This window comes from Myxine glutinosa, chromosome 13, assembly GCF_964187855.1.
Source record: "Myxine glutinosa chromosome 13, kmMyxGlut1.1, whole genome shotgun sequence".
In the NCBI taxonomy this organism is placed as follows: domain Eukaryota; kingdom Metazoa; phylum Chordata; class Myxini; order Myxiniformes; family Myxinidae; genus Myxine; species Myxine glutinosa.
In genome coordinates, this window is record NC_136273.1 from 33,310,805 (window position 1) to 33,333,834 (window position 23,030).

Genomic DNA, 23,030 nt, shown 5'->3' on the forward strand with positions numbered 1-23,030 from the left:
GTGAGTCAGCCCCACTCAACCAACCACGAACAAGGGGTTGGACTTGGAGAGGGTGTGGAGAGAAACATCGAGGAGGTTCGCGAAGGTTGAGGGGCGGGGCCTATATAACCCACAGCTAGGGCGTTTCCAAAAAGAGATGAGCTTTGACAGATAGACGAGAGGGAGTCCAAGCGGTTGAGTCCAAGAGAGGCGCTTTGAGTGAGTCCGAAAGAAGTCCAGGGTTGAGCTGCAGCTCGAGCCACTGAAACTGCATTTACTGCAGCTCGAGCCACTGAAACTGCATTTACTGCAGCTCGAGCCACTGAAACTGCATTTACTGCAGCTGGAGCCACCGAAACTGCAGCCACAGCAGCGTGAGGCCTGGACGGCAGTTTGGAGCAGGGCCGCGAAGGGGCGGCGGCTGCCCAACGAGTCGATCGGTTGCAGGGCCAGTTGGACTTCCCTATCCCGCCAGCCATCCATCTCCCGCCAGTCCTATCATCATTCCCCGCGTGAGTCTGTCCTTGTTTGTTCTGTCCCTGGGTTAATTAAGACTGTAGGTAAGCTAGCGTTGCACTGTGTATCTAATCTCGTCTGTAAATAAACGTGCCTGCTTTCTTCCTACTTATATGTGTACATAATAAATCCAATTACTCTTCTGTACGTCTTCTTCCTCTTTCTATTCGGTCGCTTTAGAGTTTTCCCGATTGAATAGCGGTGGCGCGATCCGGCCAAAGTTTGGGGCAAATCAGGTATTAGTCGGGGAATAACTGTTCGGTCGCGGTAATACCACCGCTCGGTCAAAATAACATCTTAACCGCGTCCGTAACAATATTATAGGTGGGAATAATGTGAAACACCATCTGTAATAATCAACCCCCTCTGCTTTCCCTTTACCTTCCCCGACCCCTCCTGCCCCCCCAGCCCCCCCACACCCACCCCCACACACAAGTAGTATGAAAAGGGGGGTTCTGAGATAAGATATCGAGCAGGTGAGTGAGCGATGGCGAGGGAAAACTAGTGGAACGAGCGAGAGCGTGTGGAACAAGTGTAAGCGAATGTACATGCGAGTGGTCCTGTGGAGATGTTTTGCCTCAGGACCCCCCCTTTTCATACTACTGCCCAGAGTAGTACCTTGAGTAACTCTAGCCTGGACAGGAAGAGGAAATGAGAGGATTCCATTTAGAGCAACACGTTGACGACGACAGGTTAGGAAGTCCGCCAGCCATAAGTGGAGATTTCCAAGGATACCATAAGAGGAGACTTTGATGAGAAGAGCGGGGTGCCAGACAGTATCAATGGCATGATATATGTCAAGGGAGACGGTCCTGATTTCCTGTCTGGCATTGAGGACCTCCATCCATCGTTTTCTCTCTCTTTCTTTCTCTCTTTCTCCAACTCTGTCGTGGCCCTCACTTTGTGAATGCGGGGGTGCACCATCCTGGATGTGGGGAATCTCTGGGTCGCTCTTGCAAAATCTATCAGCTGTCTCCATGCCGTGGACTTGTTCGAGAGAACTGTCTGGCGGTATACAACAACAACATCCGACCACGAGTTTAGGAAAGTAGACAAGAATAAGGAAGCTTTTGCAGGGTTCATGCTTTATTTCCTGCAGACAGGCATCCATGCATTTCAGTGACCAGGTCACACAAACACAACTATTCATTCAACATCTACAGCCTTCCTTGTCTCAGCATGCCATTTGATGTATCCAGGAAGGAACTTCATGAATGGATAGGCCAAGCGAAAGTCCAGAATTTCAAGCAGTTAAGGGGCTGCCTTCGAGTTTAGCAACATGGCTCTCAACCAGTGAAATGCATGGTCAGAGGACAATCACTTTGGAAACAGAATATTTTCACAAACGTGGGCGAAAGCTTATGGTGGACAGATGGTGGTGCAAGCATGCCTCAACTACGAAATAAACATGCCGTGACAAGTGCACAGCAACATATCACAAAATTCTAAAAGAACAGGACAGACTAACAAGTAAAACCTTTTCTCTACAGGTCCAGCACTCTTTCCCAGCCTGCTCACATTTGCATAGCTCAGGGAATACTCGAGGATGGTACGTGGACAGAGGTTGAAATACACTCCAGGACAAGCATAGGTGTACAATGAGCATGCTGGAAAACATGAAACAGGAGACATACAGGAAGCCCGCAGAATTCTAAAATTGGCTTTGTCCACCACTTGTCGGACTTGTAACTCCTGAATTGGTGATGCAGCCCATTTTGGTCCGAAGTAACATGATGTGCTTACTGCCATGCTTAAAAGAAACGGGGTGCAACTTACATGAGCAGGTGAGTAGACCATTGATGCCGAGTACCAACTCACATGTAGTTGTGAAACTCATTGAAAAATTGGGCTAGATCTGAGGTTATTCTCAGGTAAACAGATATGCATTTTGGGGTTAAAGCTGTAAGACCAGGCGTTGAGCTGAAGTTTTTTGGGGGTTGGGTGAGAGGGGAATGGGTGGAAGCAGCGTCTCTTGTGTTAAAATATTGAAATACGGGAATGTCAGGAAAGACGGAAAATGCTTCGGATGAAGCTTGCACTTAGGCCTCGGCAAATGACCAGGATTTGGATGCCCATTGTGCCAAGTGAGGGGGAGGTTATGCTTGACTAGAGTCTGAAAAGCCAACTCGACTTCCTGGCCTAAAATCTGGGTGTCGAAGATCGGTTATCAGGTCCTTGGGAGTCATCAAGTGGGTGGATCCTGATGAGGAGAATAGGGAGGGATACATGGATAAGAGAAATCAAGATCAGCATTACATTTCCCAGGAGGTGTATGAGGAAAGGCAAGGGGTGTGATGGTGAGATTAGTAATGAGAGTGCTATTTTATTGAAATAAAATGTAAAGGTTAAAAACCCACCCATAAGGACCTCCCAGTTTCCATTGGTTGCGGTGACCTCGTAAGCGCAACGCGTTTCTGCGTAGGTTGCTCCGCCGAGAACAAAGAGCAACAGTCGTGGACCGCTGCGGCCTTCATGCCAGCGGCCATACATTCTTCCACTGGAGGGGTCAAATAGGCGAGATTTCAGAGGTCATAATAAATAAGGAAAATTGCCATAAAGTATGAACGCTCAAGAAAGGTCTTCAAAGAAATTCTTAAAGGTCACGTGGGTTTGTGCGTGGGATCATTTAAATATTACTTTTACAAAATGGTGGAATTTTTCCCCCTCCACTCTTCCCTACCCCTTCTCAATGTTTTCATATACATTATTTACCTTTTCTTCTTTACCCCACTGTCCGAGTTTTTCCTTTTCTAAATTTTGCAACCCCTTCTCCATTCCCTGGACCAAGCAATATCGATATCTATATTTCCTCTTGGAAGGCAAATCCAACTGAAGGCAATCTCAGTTCCTTCCACCAAGCTTGGAACAAGTGTTTGTCTACCCTCAGGAGTGCCAGGAAGCACTATCTCTCCACACTCAAGATTGAAATCTCAAACCTGTCTCCTTCCTCCAAATCCTGGTGGCGTCTTGTCAAATCCGTTTCTGGTGTTTGTTCCCCCTCCATCCCCTCCCTTACCTCAAATGGCGACACATTTGACACCGCACGTGACAAAGCCGAATGCCTCAACTCTGTGTTTGCGTCAAAATTTTGTGTCCCAAACCCATCTCTCTCTGTTCCCACCTTTCCCAGTCGAACCCAACTGCTCCTGGACTCTGTGTCCTTCTCTCCTGACAAGGTGAAGAAATTTTTGTCAAACCTCGACTCTGATTCTGCAACTGGACCAGACGGCATCAGCCCACGGGTCCGAAAATCCTCCTCTGCCGCTCTATCTCAACCTTTCTCTGGTCTTTTCACCCTCTCTTTTGCTCAAGGTCATCTGCCAGCATCTTGGAAATCAGCAAACATTACCGCTTTACACAAAAAATGTGCAAAAACAGATCCTTGCAACTGCAGACCAATCAGCCTGCTTATCAGCAAATTATCAGCAAAATCATGGAATCCATCATTGCTTCGGATATCAAATCCTTCCTCTTCTCCAATGGCTTGATCTCTGATCATCAATTTGGATTCAGACCAGGCCATTCTACTCTGGACATGCTGCTTCTGCTGTCTCAACGATGGATGGAGGTCCTCAATGCCAAACAGGAAATCAGAGCCGTCTCCCTTGACATATCACGTGCCTTCGATACGGTCTGGCACCCAGCTCTGCTCACCAAACTCTCCTCCTGTGGTATCCATGGAAAGCTCCACTCATGGCTTGCGGACTTCCTCTCTGGTCGTAGGCAACGGGTGGCCCTGAATGGATTTCTCTCATCTCCTCTTCCTGTTCTGGCTGGAGTTCCCCAAGGCAGTGTTCTGGGCCCTGTGCTATTTCTGGTCTTCATGATGATCTCTCTGACTCTCCGGAAAATCCTCTCTATCTCTTTGCTGATGACTCCACTCTCTGCCGCTCCATTCCTCATCCCTCAGATCGGCAGTCTGCAGCCTCCTCACTCTCTGCAGACCTGGATAAAATCACAGACTGGTCAAACAAGTGGAACATGTCTTTCAATCCTGACAAATCCCACACTCTTACTATGTCTCTCCGAAAAGACCGACTGGAAAACCCTCCCATCTACTTTCTCAACAATCCTCTCCAAAAAGTTCTGTCGCTCAAGCTTTTGGGTCTCACTATCTGCCATGATCTTTCCTGGGATAACCACATTTCCAAGCTGGCCTCCAAAGCCAGTCGCCGACTGGGCATCCTCCTGTCGTGCGAAGTCCTTCCTTGGCACACCTGAGCTCCTCACCACATACAAGGCTTTCATCCGCAGCTCAATGGAAGAAAGCTCTCCCCTCTGGGCCGGTGCTCCTGCCTCACACCGAGCTCGGCTTCACGCTGTTGAAACCAAAGCTTTTTTTTGTTTTTTTTGTTTTTTGTATCCTGAATCGAGGCTCGTGAAAGAGCTGACATTTACTTCACAAACAAATCAACCAGACAAATAAAATATATAAAAAGAGGGAGCGGAAGACAAGAGAAGGGGAAGCACACAAACACTTGAGAGCACACAACATTTAAGAGCAGGGAGATGTGTGGGAGGGAGAGGGCTTGGGGGGAGGAGGCGTGGGAACGGGGGGGAGTGGGATCATTTCAGAATCATTGGAATCTCCTGCGATGAAGCTAACTCCGAGGGCCTTTCACTCACTCACCGCAGGCTGGTTGGTGGTTTTTCTGTCTTCTACCGACTCCTCTCCAGCCTTGCTCCCCCAGCTCTCTCTGTGCTCTGTCCCCCTAATATTCCTACAGGTCGCACAAGATCTTCCAGCAACCCTCTTATGGTGAAACTGCCAAAATCTAGGCTCTCTGCTCACCTTCACTCTTTAATTCCCCTTTTTTCCCGCCTCTGGAATAAACTCCCCCACTCCCTTCAATCCCACTCCTCCCTCCTCGTCTTTAAAACAGCTGTTCACCACCATCTCTTATCTTCCCCCATCCAAAACCTTGATCTTTTCTACCCCTGTTAATTCACCCCAGATACACTTTTTTTGAAATTCCAACTTCTTTCCTGGAAGTCCTTGCAGTGTTGATGTGTTTTATACCTATCCCACCTCCCCGCAAGCCCTCCCCCTCCCACATTTCTCTCGATGTCCTTGCTCTCAAATGTTGTGTTTGTGTCCTTCCCCCTCTCTCCCCATCTTGTGTTCCGCTCCTCTTATTTTGTGTTTTATGTGTCGGTTGCCTTTTTGTGTGATTAATGTCAGCTCTTTCACGAGCCACGATCTTGTATACAAAAAAAAGAAGATCATTAAATTCCAAAATAATTTAGCTGGTGTCAATGATAGAATGGATCTTGAAGACGGACCCTTTCCTCACCCTATAAAATGACAGGAAATAGAGATCCCCACAGGGCTCGTGCAAATACAGGAAATAGAACAAATATATATTGAATCTGTTGATTTTTAATGCGGAACTTTTGAAATGACATATTCCGCCACAGAATACCTGGCATGCATGCGCAGAAACCTTAATAAATGGCGGCATTCACAGCATCATAAAGTATATAGTGTGTCGGAGATAAGGATTGTTAATTAAAATGGTTCACCAAGCTTCTAAAATAAGCTGAAAATACTTGTAAAAGTACCAGAGAGGAAGTGCTGTGCCTTTGTACAACGAAAGACTTGGAAAACTTTCTCAGCTCGCCAAACGGGGAGCTGCCCTTCATGAAAACTCCCGATGATGTAGACTGGGGCAAGGCCCAAGTGTAAATCCCCGAAGGATTGCTACCATTGAATGGACTGTGTATCTGGATTGATTGTTTATGAACACCAATGGGAAGGACATATCTAGGGTTTATGAATGTTTAAGGTAAGTTGAAAATAACGACATTTACTATGCATTATGTTGGAAAAGAGGGTGGGATTCGGCAGGTGGGATATACGGCCTACAGGAGCTGAGACGGCTGTCGTAAATACATTGTTTGTTTGGTTACGTAGCAACAAGAGAAATTAAACTACATTTTTGCATCAATGGCTAAAAGTTGAAGTGTCCGTCTATGTGTGTATATGTTTTTTTTTCGGCTTTCGTAGATCACGTGATTTTACCACGCCCCTCTCGTTCGCCAGACCTTTCGCAAACTGCAAGCGGGATGCTTCGCAGCCTTTCTCGCATATGCAGGAAGTGATATGTTGGAACAAGGAACTTTAGTGAACAAAGCAACTTCATTTATCAACATTATACACCTCCTAACCAGGCACTGCTTAGTTTTGTCTCCACACCAGTCACCACTACTGTGGCATTCGAGCGGCGACACTGGCGGGTCTTCTCTGTGCTGCTGCCGGCAGTTGAGGCTGGCCAGCCCGGCGACGCTTTAGGGCTGCCTGGTCCACGTACTTACCGAGCTGATCGTTGAAGGCCTTCTTCATGTTCGGCACTGCGTTGAGCGCAGAGAGTGTCCTGAAGGGTTCACCTGCATATGTGGACTCACTTGCTTCGCGCATATCTGGTTACCTTGAGAACGAGTTTCCAAGAACAACGTGAAGAACAAGCTTGCTGTGATCTTCCTTCCCGATATCCATGTTTTCACTGTGGGTCATCTTCACAATGTAGTCAAGGAATCTACTTGAACTTTCCTTCCCAGGAGCAAGCTCTGCTTATCCTTGATATAGAGCGCTTTTAGCTGCATGTGTTTTGTTTGTTCTTGTCATTTGTTGTATATTTTTGTGATATTTTTCATGTTGTTTTATTTTAATTTTATATTTCTTTATTTTATTATACTTTATTTCCTTTTTCTACATCAAATGTTGTCATTTTATTTATCAGTTTTCAAATTTTCATAACAATCGGCAACGGATTTTCATTAAATTTTCATAACAATCGGCAAACAAACTTTTTAACATTGGACGAACTTTTTAACATTGGACGCTATTTTGTTGAACAAACCAAATTCCGTGTTGACTTGAACATTTCGAAAAGGTTGTGACTCACTCGGAACATGCGCAGGCAAAACACAAAGAGGATCTCAGGGTGGTATTCATGAACAAAAGCAAATTAAGGTTCAGCTCAGTAATCAAAGAATGAAAAATCACTCATCGAGCGACGCTTGCCAAAAGATAATAAAGCAGAATGGCACTCAGTGGAGCATCCTTTTGACCTCAAAAATAATTGGTGGTTGAATTCAGTGACCTGATATGCAAATCGTCTTCAAATTTTAAGTTAATCAAATTAAAATTGACAATTTTAGAAATCTGAAAAAAGTGCTTGACCTTTGGACTATGTTGACCTTTTGACCTCAATAAATAGGATTCTGTGAGGCCACCAAATCTACCATTTGGTGAAGTTTCGTGAAGATTGGTTTGAAGAAGATTGATTCCTTTCATTGATCTTCATTCAAACAATCTGTATAATGTAAATCAGATCATCATGTCTCAAGCTTCACAAAGGGTTATGTTGTCATAGGTAGGAGAGCTCCTTGATGGCTGGCGTGTACAAATAAAGAGTTTTCAGAAGGAATTGCTGTTTGTTTTTATAATCATGATGGAAGTTTCTATCATGCAAAATTGCTTTGGCATCATTTAACAGCTTCAAAATATTTTTGAAAATGAAAATACCATCACATGTCATGGCCTTAAACAGTGGACATAGCCTACCTTCCGGCAGCTCCTCCCGCAGTGCTACGCGACACAAAGGGCCACTGTCGAGCGTCCAGCTTGTCCTCGATCGCATCCTGAATGACGAAATTAACAATAACAGGAACAACTCAAGAGTTCATGGAATCCATTACACCAATGCTGTCTTGAGAAACAAGGACATGGGTGGTGCCGACGAGTGGCAAATTGAATTGGTCGTTATGATGTAAAATGTCATAATATTTTGTCAAAGTACAACTCAACGAAAGGGGTTTTGAAAGTGTCAACAAGGTGATTTGTGTTCTACATTGTTCGGCTTTATAGAATTTTAAATAAAATAAAGATTTTAAAGGTTGTAAAAAAAAAATTCCGGAATTTTACCGCTGTTGATGCAGTGTCTTTTACATCACCTGGGTTAACACATTTCATTCGGTCTCTGTGCCTGTTGTTTGTGTCCTTTATGACGTCCTTAAAAACAGGAAGGTTCCTGTTTGGAATGATTTTCAATTTTTTTGGACTGCCAGACAGGTAGACAGAGTAATAAACACTGACTCCTCTCTGCGCGTGCGCAATCGGGATTAATTGAAGCCAAAGACCTGCTAAACTGCAGGTTTGTTTTCCGATTCATGTTCCGATTAGTGTTCAAAACATAACATTCAATTGAAATCAAGTTGTTCCTGAATCATAAACTGCCGTTTGTAGATAGAAGGACAGACAGACAGACAGAAGTGAACCAATTGATTAACCCTGTTTTTCGCTTCACGTGCGCGGGGTGACAATATTGATACAACGAAAAAGAAAATAAATTATTATATATTCCCTGATTACTTCTTAATTTATTTGATTCTTTTCCAGCAGAGACAGCAGGGAGTAAAATAACAATAAAAGAGAAGCAATATATAGTGCAGACTATTGTAATGACCAGTGGTGGTCATTTCAAATGCAGGGTAAGAGGGAGTGGATGACTTGCTTGCATGACATCCTTGAGCAGAGGAACCCAGCGTGAAAGCTGATACGTCTTTTCACCTGGCCACTCTCGGCGTTCTGGTCCACGCCGGCGCCTGGTCGTAGACTAGAAAGCAGAAAGCAGTATTACAGGGTTTGAACCACCTTTAGAGGCCATTTTTTTCTGCAGAGCTTCCCTGCAGGGCAGGGGTTGGCCTTTTTTGCCTTTTTTGGGCACCGTGATCCCATTTTTAAAGCAATGTTTTATGGCAGGATGCTCTTCCTGCCGCCAACCCTGTTCGTCGCCTCTTGCAACACACAGGGAATTGCCAGTGAACTGGTACTCAATTTGCCGACCCCGGAAGGATGACAGGCTGAGTCAACCCCCCTGGCGTTAATTCAGCGATTGACCCGGATTTGAACCTCGAATCCTAGGATCCCCAGCCGGCACCCTAACCGCTAAGCCAACACCAGGCTCAGTATTACAAGGTGTGATGTCGTAAACAGAATTTGCTTTTCCAAACCCTTGCTTTCAAAAAAACATGATTGAGGGTCCATCTATCTTTTACTTGTGCAACTAGTAGGGCACTCGGTCGAGGGCATACCTCTGCCCGGATGAACAGTTTACATTTTGTATCCCACTTTTGGTGTGAGTCGTCGTTTTTTGACGAATCTCTTCCCTTCGTTGGCGTGCTCACTCAGCATTGTGCGACATCTGTATAGTCCAATGCGGGACCCACAGCGTCTACCACAAACATCACAGGTATAGCCTGGGCCTTGCAGAGATGGACATTGGCAGATTTTCCTTTCTTGCCTCCACCGTCTCGCGGTAGCAAGTGTCCCACATTCAAAGTGGCCCAGGTCTTTGCGGCAAATGTTATGGCAAGCTAACCTGTTTGTGGCCTGATGTTCACAGGTGGCAGCTGGAATGGCCCAAGACTTGAGTATAGTTGTCCAAATTTACCAAATTTACCAAATTTAAGTTGTCCATAGAAAAGCGCTCCTGGGATTATCTGGTCCTCCATGCGTGTGAGGTGTCCTGACCAACGAAGCTGGGCTTGCATCAGGAAATACTCAATTCCTTGGATGCGACAGTTGTCTAGGATTGTGGTGTTTGGTATTCTGTCTCGCCGGGTGATGCCAGAATCTTGCGAAGGCATCGCATATGGAATTGATCAAGGTGTTTCATATGGTGATGATAAGGATGTTCAAGATCCCACTGATAGGCCATATCTGGATCCGGACCTGAACAAAAATCTAATCGGCTTGTTCTCGTCACCGAACCAACTCATCCAACTTGTTTTGTCACGACTCGTCCACAACATTATGAGATACCCTGCTCACAGACAAACAAATAGACAGGGTTGAAAATCCAACCTCCGTCCATCTTTAATGGCTGGCAGAGGTAAAGATGGTGGGAGTGTTCACACCTTCTCATACTTTCCTTTCCGTGTCCTATCACTCCTCCCTCTCTTTCCGTCAATTTTACTTTTCGCTGTTTAGTGCCCCCTCGACCTCACTTAGGCATTTACAGTCACGTGAAAAAGTAAGTACACCCCATGTAAAGTTTTGACTTTCAACATATTTCAACATACAGCTATTTGATCTTCATTTCAACAATATTGATAGATAAAGGTGATATAATATAACAAATATCATGAAACATTTACATTTTGTAGTCCATTGTATAATTTAAATAAACATAAATGCAAATTTCACATGTGGAAAAGGTAAGTACACCCTTGGCTCTCATAGGTGGTATTGCCCCCTTTGGCAGAAACAACCTCAAGTAGGCGTTTCTTATAACTGTCGACCAGTCTCTGACATCAACTGGGAGAAATTTTTGCCCACTCCTCCATGCAGAATTCTTTCAGCTGTGCGATGTTTGAGGGGTTTATTGCATGCACAGCTCGTTTCAAATCCCCCCACAACATCTCGATGGGATTTAGAGCCGGGCTTTGACTTGGCCATTCCAGAACCCTCCATTTCTTTCTTTTCAGCCATTCCTTGGTGGATTTACTAGTATGTTTCGGGACATTGTCATGTTGCAAGGTCCACCTTCGGTTGAGCTTCAAATTTCTGCCAGATGGCCTCACATTATCCTCAAGCACCCTCTGGTACAATGAAGAATTCATAGTGGATTCTACGATGGTGAGCTGCCCAGGCCCTGATGCAGCAAAGCTGCCCCAAACCATAATATTTCCACCACCATGCTTTACCGTTGGTATCAGGTTCTTGTGGTCAAATGCTGTCTTTGGTTTTCGCCAAACATGTCTTCTGGTACTGTGGCCAAATAGCTTAACCGTTGACTCATCTGTCCAGAGCACATTGTTCCAGAAGTGCTAGTCTTTGCCTAGGTGTTCATTGGCAAACTTTAGTCTTGCCCTGATGTTCTTTCCGGACAGCAAAGGTTTCCTCCTGGCACACCACCCATGTATATCAAATTTGTGCAGCATCTGTCTCATGGTAGACTCGTGCACTTTGACATCAACAGTGGCAAGAGCTTGCTGTAGGTCCCGTGATGACATTCTGGGGTTCTTAGAGACTTCTTTCAGCATATTGCGGTCTGCTCTCAGGCTGTGCTTGCTGGGGCGGCCTGGCCTGAGCAAGTTGGCAGTTGTTTGGAATCTTCTCCACTTGTATATGATCTTCCGGACAGTCGAATGATTGATTTCAAATTGTTTGGAGATCTTTTTAAATCCCTTCCCAGACTCGTAGGCATCCACAGTCATGTGAAAAAGTCAGTACACCCCATGTAAAGTTTTTACTTTTCAACATATTTCAACATGCAGCTCTTTGATCTTCATTTCAACAATATTGTTAGATAAAGGTGATATAATGTAACAAATATCATGAAACATTTACATTTTGTAGTCCATTGTATATTTTAAATAAACATAAATGCAAATTTCGCATGTGGAAAAAGTAGGTACACCCCTCCATTTATCACTACTTCAAATACCTAAAATTAGAATCAGGTGCACCAGCTCAGGTGCAAATGATTAAAACATCGTCAGAGAGGATCTTGGAGGAACCTGTCTTATTTAAACCTCAGACATTTAGTTTGGTTTGCTCTTTGTTGTTGAAGTGTGCAGCATCACCATGCCTAGATCAAAAGAGCTCTCTGACCCCTTCAGAAAGAAGGTTATAGATGCCTACGAGTCTGGGAAGGGATTTAAAAAGATCTCCAAACAATTTGAAATCAATCATTCGACTGTCCGGAAGATCATCTCCAAGACAGTGGAGAAGATTCCAAACAACTGCCAACTTGTTCAGGCCAGGCGCCCCGGCAAGTTCAGCCCGAGAGCAGACCGCAATATGCTGAAAGAAGTCTCTAAGAACCCCAGAATGTCATCACAGGACCTACAGGTAGCTCTTGCCACTGTTGATGTCAAAGTGCACGAGTCTACCATTAGAAAGAGGCTGCACAAATTTGATCTGCATGGGAGGTGTGCCAGGAGGAAACCTTTGCTGTCCAGAAAGAACATCAGGGCAAGACTAAAGTTTGCCAATGAACACCGAGGCAAAGACCAGCACTTCTGGAACAATGTGCTCTGGACAGATGAGTCAAAGGTAGAGCTATTTGTTTGGCCACAGTACCAGAAGACATGTTTGGTGAAAACCAAAGACAGCATTTGACCACAAGAACCTGATACCAACTGCAAAGCATGGTGCTGGAAATATTATGGTTTTGGGGCAGCTTTGCTGCATCAGGGCCTGGGCAGCTCACCATCATAGAATCCACTATGAATTCTTCATTGTACCAGACGGTGCTTGAGGATAATGCGAGGCCATCTGTCGGAAAGTTGAAGCTCAACCGAAGGTGGACCTTGCAACATGGCAATGACCCTAAACATACCAGTAAATCCACCAAGGAATGGCTGGAAAGAAAGAAATGGAGGGTTCTGGAATGGCTAAGTCAAAGCCCGGATCTAAATCCCATCGAGATGTTGTGGGGGGGTTTGAAACGAGCTGTGCATGCAAGAAACCCCTCAAACATCGCACAGCTGAAATAATTCTGCATGGAGGAGTGAGCAAAAATTTCTCCCAGTCGGTGTCAGAGACTGGTAGACAGTTATAAGAAACGCCTACTTGAGGTTGTTTCTGCCAAAGGGGGCAATACCACCGATTAGAGCCAAGGGTGTACTTACTTTTTTCACATGCGAAATTTGCATTTATGTTTATTTAAATTATACAATGGGCTACAAAATGTAAATGTTTCATGATATTTGTTATATTATATCACCTTTATCTGTCAGTATTGTTGAAATGAAGATCAAATAGCTGTATGTTGAAATACGTTGAAAAAGTCAAAACTTTACATGGGGTGTACTTACTTTTTCACGTGACTGTATGTACTAAGTAGACAGCCTATTTTTTACAACTGGAATGAATGGAGGATTTTTTTCCCTTGATTTTCAGTTGCTCTATCAATGGAAGCCATTATGGATAAAAGACTCAAGGAAAGGAAGGTGGGATAGAACGGTAATAATCTCCAGCATAGTGAACATTTGATACCTACATTGCTGATGATGGGCACGCCAAGGTGGGCCATGTTGGTGATTATCTCAGCATCTTCCGGGGGAATTTTGGCGTGCTCAATCAACCGCTGAAGGTTCTCCTCCGTCACACCTGGTGGGACAAACGTTGCTTAACACTCACACTAGACAGCAACTTGTTAACGACGTAAACTGAACAGAAATTGAAGCTGTCGTTGTGCCCGGAGAGACTCACCATTTTTGTTCAGTATGTACAGCAGGATGACACGGATCTTGTCATGGACGGAGACCGTTCCATCAAGCAGGACGGGTACGATGAGCCGCATCGGGTCCTTAAGTTTCTCACCATCTGCGTCCGTGCCCGTTGCCAGGTCCTTTTTCATGGTAACATGATACAGCTCAGTTCAACAAGTGCCAAATAGTCATGTCATCACTCAATTTCATGAATACAAAAGTGACATCAAACATATACCCTTTGGCAATGATCATCTTATTGCTGGGAAATATTCGAATTGGTCAGTAATATCAAACAAATCTGTCAAACTTATCAAATATATTTACTAATTTCGAGATCATTTGAGGAAATCAACCAGGATAGAAATGTGGAATTTATTGAAATTTTTTTTAACACTTACATTCTTTTCCTCGCCAGAGGAGAGGGTATTGCATTTGAGCCCGTTTGTTACTTTGCAAATTTATTTTTTGACAAGTTCACTACATGGCCAAAAGTATGCGGACACCCCTTCTAATGAGTGAATTTGGCTGTTTCAGCCACACCCATTGCTGACAGGTATATCTAATCAAGCACACAGCCATGCAATCTCCATAGACAAACATTGGCAGAAGAATGGGCCGTACTGAAGAGCTCAGTGACTTTAAACGTGGCACCGTCATAGGATGCCAACTTTCCAACAAGTCAGTTCGTCAAATTTCTGCCCTGCGAGAGCTGCCCCGGTCAACTGTAAGAGCTGTTATTGTGAAGTGGAAACGTCTAGGAGCAACAACAGCTCAGCCACGAAGTGGTAGGCCATACAAGCTCGCAGAACTGGACCATCGAGTGTCGAAATGCGTAAAAATCGTCTGTCCCCAGTTGCAACACTCACGGCGGAGTTCCAAACTGCCTCTGGAAGCAATGAGAAATGTGGTCAACGGTAAGCCTTAAAAAAACCCCACTGAAAACACGTCCTGGTGAAGGTCTGCAATCTCTGATTGCTCTTTCTCGTTTGCTAATTACTATCCCCACCCGGGTCATACTATCCTCTGCAGCTAAAGTATCAAACAAACCCGGCTACGCCATTGTTAGACGAGCAGTCTTGTTTTTTTGAAGAAGCAGAATGTGATGTGTGATGAGACCTGGGTCAATCATTTCACATCAGAGTCAAGTTGAGACAACATGCAATGGAGACATTGTTGGTTGCCACCACCAAAAAATTCGAGCTTCAGCCAATAGGAGGAAAGATTTGGGCAAAAGTGTTTTGGGACCTTCATGATCTCATTCACCTGGACACCCAGTTTAACGTACATCCAAAGGACAGCACACGCATATTGATGATTCAATCTACCTGTGAAACACCAGTATCATAATTCATAATTATTAGCTGGGTTGGGATTGAAACCCCAGCTGGACAGCTCGAAGGCCAGGGTGCATACCTCCAGGACCTGGGCAATCCTGTCAGCCCATTGATGTTTTTTGAATGAAGAAGACATCAAAGCACGAGTCCTGAAATATCTGCGTGCCCGTCCCATTTTTTACACAGATGGTATCGTGTGCTACAGTATCATTGGAACAGGTGTGACGTGCAAGAGGGAAATACCGCGAGAAATGTCGGATGTTTCATCAACCCTATGATACCTTTTCATTTTCGCCAAAAAAATAATCCATATAATTACATACAACATGCGACACAGCGATTGTGAACACGATTATCGATCACGATTCGCGATCATCACGATCATAGGGTATCGATCACGATTTGAAACACGATGGAATAATATTTACCGATATGAACAGTGATGTGGCTTTTATTGAAATTCTAAAGATACTGTTTAGACTTTGATGATTTGCGAGTAATATGATTCAACGGATGTTTATATGAATCGTTTAAAATAAAGAAACCTTCAATTTCTGATATTTTGCCTTTTCATTTGGGCCTCCCAATTGAACCCCGCCCATGGGGCGGGTACCGTTGCTAGTTATTAATAATAACATCAATTAAATGAACAGGTGTCTGTCATGGAATGTCGGTAACTTGAGTGTCCCAACTTATGACGTGAACGTTTTTAAAATTCTCTACTCGGTGTAAAATATTTGAAAAATAGAAAACTCGTGGTGTTCAAACTTTGGACCACGTGGTTTTCACCGAAAGAGAGTAATCGGATCAATAAATAAATAAATGAATATACAGGTTATTAATATAAAAAATGCATAGGGGGCGTAGCCACAGTCCAATGTGACGTCACTTTGTTTGCTATTTGTCACAATGAGAATTCCTGCAATAGAGAACTCTTAAGACAAAGCTCTGTGGTTAAAGCTTCATTCGTGGATTGGTGTGGACGAGAGATGTGGTTCATTTCCATTGTGGTGTTCATGCTGGTTCGTTGTGCGACATCCCGACCACCACAGCAGGTAAGCCGTAAGCGGGGATTGTAAGAGACAACAGGTACACAACGTACGTGCTCGGACAAGGTACACAACGGACGCACTCGTTTTGGGTCGATGGGAAAGCGAACAGGTGGTGTGTTCCGTGTTAAATTTCTAATGTTTTCGATTGGAGAGGGAATTGGATTCGACGAAAAAACTGTGCAAAGGCCTGAGTGATCTGCCGCGGCATCATCTTGTCTTGGATTAGATAACATGCAAATATGGTCGAGTGCTCTGATCGAGGGATTTCCGGTGCCGGGTCAACTCTTACTTGGGTGTTTCTTGCCTTTCACCCCTTTGTCATGTATGAAGCTGCAAATATTCACCGTTGTATCCCTACACCGTGACCGCATGGTATCCCTCCGCCCCAGCTCGGATGGCGCTGCAGGTAATCGGGCCTGTATCGGCAGAGTCAATAAACGCATACCTGCGAACGTTTTTGAAAGAAAAGCGGTAGGCTGCCGTGCGACGCTAGTCCCTAGGGGGGTCCGGGGGCATGCCCCCCCGGGAAATTTTCAAAAAAATGAAGCAAAATGGTGCAATCTCCTGCATTTTGAGACCACAGTTTGCTGAAATATATCAACATATTTTTAGAGTGAAAAAGAGAAAACTTGGGTGAAAATGAGTGTCGGGTGAAAATATTTGCACTTGTTCAAACCTGTCGAACCAGACGATTCGTTTGTAGCATTCCGAATGGGTGTGAGCAGAAATTTATGAGGATCGAGTTACGTGGAAGTGCATTGGATCTTATGAGAGATTTTTTCATTCCCACATCATGAAAACGAAATTTGTGTGTAAGTGACCTGCCTCTGGTCAACCAAAGATATTTTCGATTCTGATTTAACATTTCATTACATATTTCCTCAGCCCCAATAAATGGAGGGTTGAGAAGAAGAAGAAGAAGAAGAGGTAGAGGTTGGGTAGCAGAGGAAGAAGAAGACATTGCATTGAATCAGCCCTGGCAACGCCGGGTATTTCAGCTTGTAACACATAATACAGAAATTAATTGTAAACGAAGAGTGCGAAACAATTGGTTAAGAAACGAACTCGAAATTAAATACCATTTTGGTATCCAATTCGAACTGACAAGAAACCGTTTTTTTATCGTGACGTCACAAAACGGTGGAATCACGATTGTCGTGTCGCATTGTCGCATTGTTGTCACACAGTTGAAGTTTTTTCGACATGATGCGGCAGCAAGTCTTCATTCTCGCTTTGCTCTCGTCTTTATTTTTGATATACTACCTCGGCTATCTGACAAAACTTCCACAGGTGAGTTTTAAACGAGTAGGAACATTCAGATGTTCAAAATCAGAACATTCAGAACATTCAGATGGACAAAATGTCGGGGAGAGCGTTATTTTAAACTCAATGCTCTGACTTCATCCGTGCCTACTCCACCAATCAATAGTCCCATCTTAGCAGTCCTTGCGCCAATCAATCCCGGAGCAATCACTGCTCTTCGGGGCGTCGCCTCCCGGACCTCCTGTGCCTGTGTGCTCACCAGGTCGGTGGTATCAGCGGTAGTTTTTAATGTCCTGCTTCCAGTTCGTTTTTATTTCGTGTTATAAATGCGCGATTGCCTGGCTATCTGTGTGTGTTGCTGGTGTCATAAGAAACAGAGGAAAAATAACAGAGGGATTAATTACATACAAGGGATTAATTACCCATAATCCTTAACCAATTAACATAACCCCACCCCTCGTGATGGGAACGAAGATACGCTCTTGTACAACATGCGGTCTACTCGATCCCTACTTATGATACATGGGGCTTCTTCTTCTTCATGACAATCAGAGCACACTACCTATGCAAATCTACCTGGGCAAAGGTATTGCCTACCGTCCCCCCTCCCCCCACAAACGTAACATTATTTTCAAAATAAAAACTTTTCAAGAATTTTCCCAAAACAAATTTTTTTAACACAATGTTGGGCTTCTGCCAATTTAGATGACCTTTTGACCTCTGTAGACATAAATTTAATTTATTGCTAAGCTATTATGTTTCTACTTTGTGCTTATACAACTTATTTCACACGAAGATTGTTAATAAAGGAGTATAAGTTGTGGGTGGATTGGTGCTGTAGCGGTTACCGCTGGATGCACACAATCGCCTTGCACCGGCCAGAACACGGCCAGACGCGCCTCTCCCGGGCATGCCCGGACTCACTGTTCCCGGGCACGCCCGAACCTCCCGGGCACGCCCGGTCTCGTCTTTCCCGGGCATGCCCGCTCTCGCCTTTCCAGGGCTCGCCCAGAGCGTCCGGGCATGCCCAGCCTCGACTTGCCAGGCCGCAGCCAAACACGCCCGGGCAGGTCCAGACTCGCCTTTCCAGGGCTCGCCCAGAGCGTCCGGGCATGCCCGCTATCGCCTTTCCAGGGCTCGCCCAGAGCGTCCGGGCATGCCCGCTATCGCCTTTCCAGGGCTCGCCCAGAGCGTCCAGGCATGCCCGCTCTCGCCTTTCCAGGGCTCGCCCAGAGCGTCCGGGCATGCCCGCTATCGCCTTTCCAGGGCTCGCCCAGAGCGTCCGGGCATGCCCGCTATCGCCTTTTCAGGGCTCGCCCAGAGCGTCCGGACATGCCCGCTATCGCCTTTTCAGGGCTCGCCCAGAGCGTCCGGGCATGCCCGCTATCGCCTTTCCAGGGCTCGCCCAGAGCGTCCGGGCATGCCCGCTATCGCCTTTCCAGGGCTCGCCCAGAGCGTCCAGGCATGCCCGCTCTCGCCTTTCCAGGGCTCGCCCAGAGCGTCCGGGCATGCCCGCTCTCGCCTTTCCAGGGCTCGCCCAGAGCGTCCGGGCATGCCCGCTATCGCCTTTCCAGGGCTCGCCCAGAGCGTCCGGGCATGCCCGCTATCGCCTTTTCAGGGCTCGCCCAGAGCGTCCGGGCATGCCCGCTATCGCCTTTTCAGGGCTCGCCCAGAGCGTCCGGGCATGCCCGCTATCGCCTTTCCAGGGCTCGCCCAGAGCGTCCGGGCATGCCCGCTATCGCCTTTTCAGGGCTCGCCCAGAGCGTCCGGGCATGCCCGCTATCGCCTTTCCAGGGCTCGCCCAGAGCGCCCGGGCACGCCCAGCCTCGACTTGCCAGGCCGCAGCCAAACACGCCCGGGCAGGTCCAGACTCGCCTTTCCAAGGCTCGCCCTTGACACCCGGGCATGCCCGGTATAGCTTTTGCCGGGCAAACTTCCCGACATAAATGTGTATATATATTGCTGCCCGCTAAACGGGCTTGAGAGAATACCTGAGCTGTTTTGTTTCAATAAAGCAACTCGGACGAATTCCGTCTTTGGTCGCGTCAATTCTTTCCACTCGCGTTGGAGCGCAGTTCCTTCAGTGCCAAACTTCATTTCCCCTACTCCTGAAAAAGGAGACGTTTTAAGACTCGATCCCGGTATTTTTAAAATACCTGTATATATATATATATAAGACATGTTTAATGATGACAGAGTATTGTGATGCAGTTTCTGATTCAGGAGACCTTAAATCACCAGAAACCATTTAAAAACATTTTATGTGCACAATTTCATGTACCGATCTAAAATATATGCATCTGGCAACTGGACTATGAAATATAGGTCCCAGAATGCTTTGCCTCCATTCCCTTTGGATTTCCTCTCATCAAAACACAGTTAAATAGTTTATTCAGGACCTGAACCCCATATTCACCGAGGCAGGTCCATACTTCACTCGTATCTCATCAGGTCCTACTGATTTGCTAATTTTCATCACTCTTAAATCGGCTGTCTTGTCTTGCAGTACTTTTTTGTACAAATCAAAGATTCCAGGAGCAGCGTTTAAAAAGGAGTAGGTCAGTGAGTGTTGGTACACAGTTTAAATCCCATATCCAATCTTCCTTGTCTGACATTTAAATCGTTGCGATCCATCTTTGCCATGAGGATGTGATGAGGAATATAAAGAGATTTATCTTCAGTTGGAAACTTCAGGTTAACTTTCCCCACCAAGTGAAGTTGGAATTTGTCCCATCAAGGCAAAATCGTCTTCATGGTCGTGTCGATGGAGGAATCTTCATGGTGTACTTTTTCTGTAAATAGTAACACACATTGCACTCGTTTGTGTCGTGGAAATTGATACCGACAAACTACATATCAGGGCTGGCAGACCTAAGCAGTTTGTACACTCATCTCTGAGCTGTCTTACCTGTGTTCGAATCTCGAGCCACTGTGAATGCACTCTAAAACACTTCAAGAACATCTTGTTCTTACCTTGTCACGACCTTTTTGGTTTTGTAAAATAATTGTAAACATATTGTATCGTTTAATATACAATTAAACAACCATTTCTCCTTCCCCTGCCCTTGTCTAATTTCCATACATTTTCCAGAATCATGCTGTGGAGGAAGGAGGGATGTCCATGGTTCGTGATGTCGTGCTCGTCACGATCACCTTACTCTTGTTTATAGGAGTAATTATATTTGAAACATCACGTTGGTTCAAGAAGAAGAGTAACAGAAAAAAGCCCTGCAGTCACAGGTAAAGAACACAAGTGACTTTTTATCAATATTTATGATGATTTAATCCAATGGGACAAGATAGCTCAGAAATTTGAAACGTGTTTACATAAATTTTTTATGAATAATCAAAGGTTCAGATGGTCCAAGGAGAGCAGAGGGCCGATATGTCGCTCTACCGTACTTGGGTGGAACGTCAGATGGTCGAGCGATGTGCTGGTACTTCCCTCATGCCTGGCACCGAATTGGCGGCACTTTTCATCAATATTTATAGTGCCTTCATCAAAGGGGCCAAGATTGTTCAGAGATTTTAAAAAGGAGTTTACATTAAATGCTTTTGCGTAATCAAGTCTTGGAATTACACAGGTTGATCACAGTATAATGCAGGAAGATATGGGATTCAGCGGCAAAATGGAATGGTGAAAAATTTGTATTATTTAAGAGAAATCTTGGAGGGCAATGAAGGAACAGGACTTGGATAAAAGTATCTTGGAATAAATGTGAAGAGTTTGGAGGTATCCCGACAAACAAGTGCATTTAGCCTGTATAAGGGCAGCCGTAGTGTATGGAAGTGAAACTGGGGCCATGGGGATGGAAGGTGAAAGAAGAATAGAAGGAAGACACGGGATGTCGAGAAGGATTTTTGGTCTTTCATTGAACGATAAATGGCGGAGCGTAGATCTTGAAGAAATACGACAACATTTCAAGTATGGAGATTGAATTGAGAAAGAGAAGGTTTAGATCATTAAGTCATGCAGCCAGAAGGACAGATGATGAAACAATTAAGAAGATTGTAAGTTTGCAGAAAGAAAATGCAAATGGAGATATTCCATGAATCGACCAACTGCCTGAAATAGGTGGAATGTGGTTTAAGGAATCTGATGATGAAATATTTGCTTGTTTTATGTTTTGGGTTCATCGTTCCACACTTGTTTACGAACCTTGTTTAAGTTACATCTGCACGCTTGATATTCCGTATCCCATAGCATTTCAACACTCGTGGAACATGTTTGTTTCTGTTTTACAAAAGCATGCATTCAATACTTTACATGTTGTGAAATACTTCATTTTAGCTTGAACTGAGAATCTTTGTTTTTATCTTGCAGTTTACGATGTGGACGCAAACGAAAAGGGAAAGAAGAATTGAAGGACGACCCACCATTGGTAAACGGGATTCAGGAAAATGAACACCTTGAGATGCAGAAAACAGAGGAAAAGGAAGAAGAGGTTCTGGAGATGAAGGAAACAATTGATTTCACAAAAAAACAAGACTCTGTTAATAAAGAACAAGCTGAAGAACAAGAAGAAAAAGAAAAATTGCGGGAAGAGGAAGAAAATCTGCAGGAATTGAAGGAGAGGTTGGTCCAAAATGAAAGAAATCTGACACAAACAGAGCAGTTGGTTCAGGAAAAAGAAGAGGAGTTGAAGGAAAAGGCCGTGCGACTGAAATTAGGAAAAGTAGTATGGCTAATGGAGGAAGAAGAACAGAAGAAAGACGAGGAAGAACAGCAGAGAGAGAAAGAGGAAGCAGAGCAGAGGAAAATAAATGAACAGGAGCGGAAAAAACAAGAAGAGCTTCGGATAAGAAATGAGGAAGAATGCAGACATGCAAAACAGAAAAAGTATTTTCAGGAAGAAAAAGTCAAATTCGGGATCTGGGAAACACAGACAAACACAGAACTTAAGCAGAGAATGATTGCTGTGGAAAAAATCGTTAAAAACAGGATGAAAAAAGTGCGGCAATTGAAAGATGTGCAGAAACGTACGGAACAGAAGCTGAAGCAAGAAGAGGGCTTTGAAACGTTGATGATGAAAACAAAAGATGAAAACCTACGGGAAAAACAGCTTCATATCGACAAAAAATCTGAGGAGCTCAAAGATCGAGAGCGCAACCTGCAGACATTAGAGGAAGAGAATAGTCGAAGAGAGGGAAAGCAACAGGAAGAACGAGAGGGATGTGAAATGGTATGGAAAACGAAAGAGTTGATTTTATTGAAAAGAGAACAAGAGATGAGAGAAAGAAAACACAATGTGGAGATAAAGACGCAGGAGCTGTTGGTGAGGGAGACGAAAGTGAAAAAACTAGAAATGCTTGATTATCAACAAATCCAAGAAGTGCTTGAAACAACAGATGAAGGGTTACAGCAGCAACAGAAACATCAGGATGTTCATCAGGTGCCGCCCGAACCAAAGCTTAAAGGTGACGACGGGGTGATGCAGCAACATCAGGATGTTCATCAGGTGCCGCCCGAACCAAAGCTTAAAGGTGACGACGGGGTGATGCAGCAACATCAGGATGTTCATCAGGTGCCGCCCGAACCAAAGCTTAAAGGTGACGACCGGTTGATGCAGCAACATCAGGATGTTCATCAGGTGCCACCTGAACCAAAGCTTAAAGGTGACGACGGGGTGCAGCGGCAACATCAGGATGTTCATCAGGT

General features: G+C 44.8%; 1 protein-coding gene across 1 annotated transcript; it reads right to left on the minus strand.

The window, feature by feature from the left end:
* Positions 1–2,565: 2,565 nt before the first annotated feature.
* LOC144888640 (syntaxin-binding protein 1-like) lies at positions 2,566–13,855 on the minus strand. Its single transcript, XM_078767278.1, has 6 exons — positions 13,721–13,855; positions 13,509–13,618; positions 9,012–9,113; positions 8,063–8,139; positions 2,853–2,992; positions 2,566–2,695 (listed from the first exon to the last, which is right to left on the minus strand). The coding sequence occupies exons 1-6, from the start codon at positions 13,809–13,811 to the stop codon at positions 2,592–2,594; spliced, it is 624 nt and encodes a 207-aa protein (XP_078623404.1). The 5' UTR covers positions 13,812–13,855; the 3' UTR covers positions 2,566–2,591.
* Positions 13,856–23,030: the final 9,175 nt, after the last annotated feature.

What these genes read in the sequence shown, in the direction of transcription:
- LOC144888640 (XM_078767278.1), bottom strand. Translation starts at nt 13,811, where the DNA reads ATGCGGCTCATCGTACCCGTCCTGCTTGATGGAACGGTCTCCGTCCAT. An exon ending in TGCTCAAGGATGTCATGCAA is followed by an intron (nt 8,140 to 9,011) that starts GCAAGTCATCCA and finishes TTCGTCATTCAG; the next exon opens with GATGCGATCGAGGACAAGCT. An exon ending in AAACTGGGAGGTCCTTATGG is followed by an intron (nt 2,696 to 2,852) that starts GTGGGTTTTTAA and finishes TCTCCTCATCAG; the next exon opens with GATCCACCCACTTGATGACT.